The 8,058-nt window shown below is 27.5% G+C and overlaps 1 protein-coding gene across 2 annotated transcripts; it reads left to right on the top strand.

The window, feature by feature from the left end:
• The first annotated feature begins 1,070 nt into the window (after positions 1-1,070).
• Positions 1,071-5,115, top strand: LOC111038940. 2 transcript variants are annotated; one of them, XM_022322211.1, is made up of 6 exons: positions 1,071-1,341; positions 1,411-1,485; positions 2,422-2,710; positions 2,824-2,900; positions 3,354-3,611; positions 3,700-5,115. In XM_022322211.1, exons 3-6 carry the CDS (start codon positions 2,452-2,454, stop codon positions 4,822-4,824), a joined length of 1,719 nt encoding a protein of 572 aa, XP_022177903.1. In that variant the 5' UTR covers positions 1,071-1,341; positions 1,411-1,485; positions 2,422-2,451; the 3' UTR covers positions 4,825-5,115. The 2 variants fall into 2 exon arrangements, with proteins under 2 accessions (XP_022177903.1, XP_022177911.1); XM_022322219.1 differs by lacking the exon at positions 1,411-1,485.
• Positions 5,116-8,058: the final 2,943 nt, after the last annotated feature.

Genomic DNA, 8,058 nt, shown 5'->3' with positions numbered 1-8,058 from the left:
ATACATCTACAATCCACATGCCTATATATATATTATACATGTTATATAGTATACTGCATGGATAGTGTATTAGGTATACTATTATGGTCGTACACTGTACAGTAAATGATCAATGTTGTTTTGTTGTCTGTATATTTGATGATATTAGTATTGTATTAAAGTATTTTATGTTACTATTAGGGATTTATGCATCAGTACTACAGTAAGTTAAATTCATTTTTAAAAAAAAAAAAAATACATTTGAAAATTTCACTGTGTGTATAAAACATAACGATGTACTCTGAAAATCTCAAGTACCCAAAAATAATATTTTCAAATTACAATAAAATAACTAATATTGATTCTAATTAAAAATTATTCTCTTGCTCACTTTTTTTTGAACTGTTAATAAACCACTTAAAACCTACAATTAAGTTTCGCGTGACTTACTAACAATAAAAGAAAAAGTAAATGAGATAGGCGAATTTTGTTTCACCAACGCTGAGCATAAAAATACTAATATTTCCAAATAAAAAAATTCCAAAAAATAACTTGAGAAGTAAACTATATTCGTTCTTAAAGTTTTAATGCGTACACCACAGTATTAAACTACAGTACTACATTGTATTTTTTGAAGAATCAGCCTTCTTAGCGCTCCTGGCGGACAATACGCGCCCTAAATGCCCTAGTTGAATACTTTAGTAATGCATTTGTGGTTCCATCTCAATGGATTATAGTAAAGAGCCATAATAGCCAATTGGTATAATTATAACCTATTAAGGCTCTCTAGATTATTGTGTAACCACAGATATGTAAAAATACTAGATAGCGAGTAACCACAATAATATAGGCATCGTGCAAGTTGTAATGCAACACTGCCCTGTGGACTATTCTACAAGTTTTGAAGGGTAATGGTAATAAACACGGCTGTAGATAGACTAGTCTATCTACAGCCGTGGTAATAAATAATAATATTATTATGAATCACCTTGGTAACCACTAACCATAGAACAATTGAGGAATGGTATCACTTCGTTATCACCGAATGTCGACTCGTAAACACATAACATCTGATTTCGGACATTTTGTGACGTCAGTCGTATAATGTATGTTGATTTTCGTTTTCTGACAACGTTATTACGTTAATGCCTTATCGAGCACCGAAATTGGAGTAAATACATTTATTTTTGTTAATTCTGTAAATTACGTACTTCTTCTGACGATGCAATAATCATAATCTATGATCGTTAATTATTATTATTATATCTTTATTACACCGACTCCATTAACCGTATCGACAGACTTCCCTCGATCGACGTGAAATCACTGCCGCGGTTGATTCGAACTCCGTACTCGTTGGTGGTAAGTTCAGATCGTCTAGATTGAACAGATTCACGCACAACTGTAATTATTGCGTCCGTTGTTATCTAGGTTAACCGTGCTTCTGTGTTATTGGCCACGGTTTTCGTATTTTGTGTATCGCCTATTTATCACGTGTTCTTATAGGTAAATATAAAAAATATAATATTAAATAACGAAATCGTTATATTATATATCATATTAATCATATCATCATAACAATAATAAATAATGTACACTACCAGGTACACTATGTGACTATATAGTAACAAGAAAACCATTATCGAGCTATTACTACTTATGTAAATTAAAATTCTGGCCATAATCGATTTAAAAAGATAAAATTAGCTTAATTTGAACTGTTTATGTAGTTGTAAACTTAATTTTTAGCCTGATTTATTTTTTTTAATATTAAGTTACTTTCAATTAAATGTATAATTAATCTTATATAAGTAACTCACGGATAATGTAATTTTTATGTATAAAAGGAAATTAAAATTGTATTTCCTGTTGCCATTTGCCAGATTTTTCGATAAAAATAACTCATTTTTGATAGATACTGTGTGGACATTTAAGAATTACTTTTGGCTACGCATACTTATGAAAATAAATGGATAATTTCTCAATATTCATAGTCACTTTTCCTTTCTAAACTCTTGTAATATTGTAAATTGTAATATATATCTACAAATGTTTTACAATCTATATACAGTAAAGCCTTATAACTGACCCCTTATATTTTAAGACGGAAATCTTCTTATAACGAAAAACAACAGTATTAACTATATGTATAAACTACATCCCATATATTTAATACCCCTATGACAGAAAAATCAGTTGTTACCGAGCCATTATATTTAAAGAAGGTTTTACTGTACATGCAAAAGAAAATTAACTAACTTCCCTATATTTTAAACTTGTTAATTCATAACTTCTTTTTCATTTAAATTGGTTTATTTATGTAAATTCAGCTTTAAAAAGTGATATAAAAAAAATATATACTGGAAAGATATTCTATTATAATGTGTAGTAACAAATAAAATATAAATATTAACTAGTTCTCATGTTAATTTTTTGTTTCAGGTAATTTTATGTTGCATTTGGTTTATAGTCATGCCTTGGTGTGTTATAATTGGCTGTAGCAACAATTTGAAATCTACAAAGCAACATGAAAAAGATGTGTCATATCATATTTTTCCAAAAAATCCTCAACGACGTAATGCCTGGATGAAAAGTATTAAACAACCATTTAAGTTTAATGCAGATTCATCTTACGTCTGCTCTAAACATTTTGCTTCTGATGACTTTGAGTGTAACAGTTTAAAAGAACAATTGCTTAACATTAAAGTTAAGAGACAACTTAAAAGAACTGGTGAATATGAATATTTATAATTTATTTATATTATGTCTATCCAAAATACTATAAAACGAACAACCTATTTCATTAATACCTAAAATAGACTCAAGTGTGTAAAATTGTTTCAGCCATTCCGTCTATTAATATGTCTAACACTTTGGAAGGAGAAAAATTTACAAATGAAGCAGATAAACCAAATACAAGTGTAAGTTTAATTGAGTATCAAAAAATATGTATCAATGTAAATATTATTAGTTATTATAATGCTTTCTATAATAAAACGTAACCCCTCAGCTACTAAAAATTGTCAATTTTTGCATTCACATCAGAAAGCAAGAACATTCCTTTGGAACATGTCGGAGCACTTAGGTCTACTCAAAATACACAGCACAAGCCTGGTGGAGGGAATAAGGTCTCATGATGACTAAGCTCTGTCATATTAATGTGCAAGAGAGTTGCATTCTCTATAGACTATAGTCTATAACTATCTTTTCATTGTTCATCTTTTAAGTTTACTACAGTTATTTTTAATAGTAGTTCAAAATTTTTGATTTTAAAATATAAAACATCAAATATTATGTAAGATAATCTCACAAATATCAAAAATGCAATTGATTAATAATTAATGTATAATTTTCTTTTCTTTTCTTTTTCACAGTTGAAATATATTAATCAAGCAGATGAGCAAAAATGTTGTGCTGTTCCCATTTGCAACAACAGTGAGTCTAGTGGATCAGATAAGTCAACTAGCAACAGAGAAATTGTGTTCCACAAATTTCCAAGCGATACTGTAGTGTTAGAGAAATGGTTGAATTTCTGTAATATTTATAAATCAGTTTCAAATGAACATAAAAATGCTCAAATATGTTCAGAGCATTTCGAAAAAGACAGTTATGAAAACAAATATACTGATAAGGTAAAGTATATTATTATCTGGTATCAATTTCTAATCTAAAATGTACTCTCTTAATTAATATAATTATTGAAATTATATTTTTTTAAAGTCATTGCATCCAATAAAAGTATTGAAAAAAGATGCAGTACCAACATTAGATGGTGGAATTAAAACTACAGACTTTAAAAGTAGTGAAGACGAGTTATCTAAAAGAGAACGTAAAAAACTTGTGGATAAATTGTTAGCAGATTATGAGGAACAACAAAAAAATGAAAAGGGTCATCTGAATGGCATGGTAACAAAGTACTCTGGTTTTTTTTCTCCAAAAATTAATCCAAATGCTAAACTTGGTGATAAATTAAAATTATTAAAATCAATGGATAATCCAATAACCTATCCTCCTTCTAAAAAAAGGAAAATATCTACAACACCAAAGTTCAATACAGAACATTTAGATTCACCATGTATTAACAAATTAACACAAAAAATGAATCAAATGATTCAAGTAACAGCTGTTAAAGGTGGACTTATGTTGCATGCTCTACCGCAAACAGCTAATAATGTGTTGAGTCCTCATTTAGAAAAAACTGTTATTGATGACGAAGAAGAAATCATCATTGTAACAGAAGATGAAGCTAGCCTTATAGATCTAACTTCATACGAAGAAGAAGATAAAGGAAATAACACTGAAGTGATTATAGTTACAGACTCAAAAGAAACCGAAAACACCCTTAACCGCGTAAAAAGTATGCCAAAAAAGTGTATATCCAATAACATTTATGATAGCAATAATAAGTGTTATGTACAAAAATCATTGAAAAATTATGAAAGTCTATTTACACCTTCAAATACGGATAAAGTTCCATTAAGTGAAGATAAGGGATGTCAAGTAACATTTCCATGCTATGGTTGTGAAAATAGAAGTCTTAAGATCAATAAACTTTTGAGAGAGAGAACGAGGATATTGAAAGATAATAGTGCATGGAAGGATCCAGATGAAATAAATACCTTGAGAAGGATGAGTGGTGTCTTGTCCTTATTATTGTTACAGTGTGTTGGTGAAAAAAATGGTAAAAAGTCTCCATCTATACGCGTGGATTTAGTGCAAGATTCTATTGAGAGAATAAACCGTGGATGGTCAATCCAAGATACATCGGAAACCTTATGTCAAGCCTTGAGTGTTAATGCTTATGATGAATTTGCAAGAACGTTTGAAGTGATTAATGAAATATAATGTAAAATGTATCTCATGATAAATTGATCTTTAACTTTCATTTACTCTACGTATAGTGTTCACTAGACAAGTTAATTATTTGATTAGTTTGCATTACAAATCTTAAAATGATATTTTATTGCAGGGTAATAAATATATTTATGATAATTTATACAATTAATTTCCTATTAAATAAGTTATTTTACATTACTGAAGTATGCAAACTAAAGTGACAAAGAGAATTTAATAGTTTATGTAATTTTTATAAAAATTATGTTTCATTATTTATAAGTGTTAACTATTGTATTAAATCATGTTTTATTTAATAAAATAAAATTTATTTATTATTTTTTTTTTTAATTAAGAAAAAGCCTCGATAACGTGACCTATTTATTATTATATGAATAAAATCTGTTAAAAAATATTTAATCAGTTTTTTATTTTAGAGTGTTTAAAATGTACAAGATATAATAGGGAGAACTAATGAATGTAATTAGCTAATATGCGCAGCACTAATTTTGTTCTAATCGCTGTTTAAAATTATTATTTTTTATAAAAATTGTGGTTTATTACTGTTTTTTACTATTATACCTAAATAAAAGACAAATTTGAATATTGTTTACAAAAAAGTTATTACAGTTAGTTTTTTCTGTTACTTTGTGTATTTAATATTATAATCCATATTATCGAATAACAATTATCATTTTGAATTGATAAGCGCAATTTTGCACATAACTATTTTATATGTATGTCAAATAATTCATAATATGATATCCAGTATTTACAGTACTTATTTGATTAATGCACACCTAGAAATAATTGATAATTTTTCATTTTTAATTATACCAACTATATTTATGGAGGAATCTAACCTAAAGCCAAAAATATTATTTAAGTGAACTTAGTACAATATTATTAATAATATTTCCACTGCTCAATTTTAAAAAGTATTAACTAATACTATTCTAATAAATTCACAGAAACCCTCATAAAAATAAATCAATATAGAGACGTGTATTATGTATTATTAAGTTATAATTATTTTTTTAAAACAATCACTCATTTTATTTGTATTAAATAAATGTAATTCAAATAGTCTTGGGAAAAAAATATATTTTACTTGAAAGTCTGTATGGATTAAATTATATTATCTAAAGATAATAATAGTAATATATTTTAATTTTTTAAGTATAATTATGACTTCAACACGACGTCCAAGTGTTGTTTAACATACGCCAACGCATTTTTCAATATGTCCAATTCCAATTGTATCTGAGTATGAGCCAGTTGTTGAAATGTTGACAGATTGTCCTAAAAATAAAATTATTCATAATTAATTAAAAACATTTACTATTATTCGGAAATAATTGCAGGTTATGTTTATCTAAATCTAAACCAATATGAGTAATTGATAACTAAAAAAAATGCCATAGGTATACATTATAACTAAGATTTCAGTCAAAAAACAAATAATGTAGAATTGAAGTTAAGATTTGAGGGTTAAAAATTACAAAAGTTTACAAAGGACAAAAATAATGCATAAATAGTTTTATAATGTACTATTCAAATTTTCATCTAATAATGAATGTCAAAAATTCAACGTAATTTTCTTAACTAATCAGAGAGTGATAAACATGATTGAAATGAGATAAAAATGAATGTTTTGATGGTTTTAGAGTATAGAAGCTACGAGATGATCGAAATGAATTTCGTGAGAAATCTAGTTATTCTTTAAAACTGAGATAAGTGTGTTGAATGAAATAAATTAAAGAAATCGATGAGATTTTGCTAAAATCATATCACTAAGTTTTCTAGATTCTTGCATGGAAAAGTTGTCTAGAGATTAGTGAAACATCATAGCTCATAGGTAATATTAATGTATTAAGTAACAAAAATATTTTGGTTACGATTATTATTTATGGGTTAATATAAAAAAATTTGGCATTGATGTTTGATTTTCCAAGCCGTTGAAGGATAATCAGCATTTAAGTAAGTTTTCGATCGGTAGACCATTCAGTTTTTAAACGACTGATTAAGAATAAGAAAAGTATACAATATGGTGAACATTCTAACCTGCACAGACATATCTAAGATTAATTATATTTCCATGCAAAGGAGAAATATCAAGTTTTATTTTCTATAAATGTTTATATACTTGATGAGATATGATAAAAAATGTCTTATATAAAAGTTGTTTAGCGTTGGTCACATTAATTTTTTAAGAGCGTTTTGAAGTTCACATTTTGAAGATCGTGGAAATTCTAATGTGTAATAATAAATTACACATAAAAAATCTCTTTTCTTTGTTATTTATAAAAACTAAAATAATATTAACCGTAGAAACTTGAAACAAGTTAAAATAAAGTTAGGTATATTAATCACAACGAAATGTTCAAAATATTAAGACTAATTTTAAGCTAGGTATTTATAGGCATTTGAAATTATCGAATACAGAATAGTAGTTTTTACTTCCCGGTTTTCAGTTTGTATTTAAATTTTAACTTTTGGGTAAAAATAAATAACGATTTGGAAATCGTTTTACAGCCTACCTATAGAGTAGTCAACCATACCCCTCCCCCACGAAATCAATAATGTGCCACTGACAGCGTAAGACCACAACCTTATGAAATAAAAAATGATCGAGTGTCTTTATAGGTACTTTAAAAACATAATAGGTACATAACATTATGAAAAATCAGAACCGTGTATGCGTTCAAAATCACTTAACGTATGTATTATGTACTGTAGTGAACAAACTATATAAACACGCCATATTTAGTGTCCTTACCTATAACATGCGATTTTTGTCCACTCACCTGACTACCGTATACAATATTGCAACAGTATTATGATGGAATGAATGGATAATTCATGTTTTTATTCGAAAATTTCGTTTTAATACCTTTATAATATATTGTATGTAGGTTGAGTACCTATATACCCATACATAGTATACAGTGCTTGGAAGGAACTATAGTTCCAATAATTTCGTTCAATTTTCGGGAACTCGACAGGAACGTATGAATTTACGTTCAGTTTCTAGAGGAACATGAACGATTTGATTTGTTTTTTTTTGTTCATTTAAATATGGGGAGTTTAAACAATTTTTAGAGCAAAAGTTCTTATGATTTTTTTTTTTATTTAGTAAATATAATAGTATGTGTGGTGATTACGACGTGTTATCACCACTTACGCTAGCGCGCCGTAATTATTTTGTCGTTACCATTTTGTCATTCGTTCCTACCTTTGTATTGT

The sequence above is a fragment of the Myzus persicae genome, unplaced genomic scaffold (genome assembly GCF_001856785.1).
Source record: "Myzus persicae strain clone G006 unplaced genomic scaffold, MPER_G0061.0, whole genome shotgun sequence".
Lineage (NCBI taxonomy): Eukaryota > Metazoa > Arthropoda > Insecta > Hemiptera > Aphididae > Myzus > Myzus persicae.
Note: the sequence above shows the minus strand (reverse complement) of the source record. Positions and strands in the feature narration are given on the sequence as shown.

Excerpts from the sequence above, each read along its gene's own strand:
- LOC111038940 (XM_022322219.1), top strand. The coding sequence starts at position 2,452 with ATGCCTTGGTGTGTTATAATTGGCTGTAGCAACAATTTGAAATCTACA. Across the intron at positions 2,901-3,353 it reads CAGATAAACCAAATACAAGT|TTGAAATATATTAATCAAGC; the intron begins GTAAGTTTAATT and ends TCTTTTTCACAG. Across the intron at positions 3,612-3,699 it reads AAAACAAATATACTGATAAG|TCATTGCATCCAATAAAAGT; the intron begins GTAAAGTATATT and ends ATTTTTTTAAAG.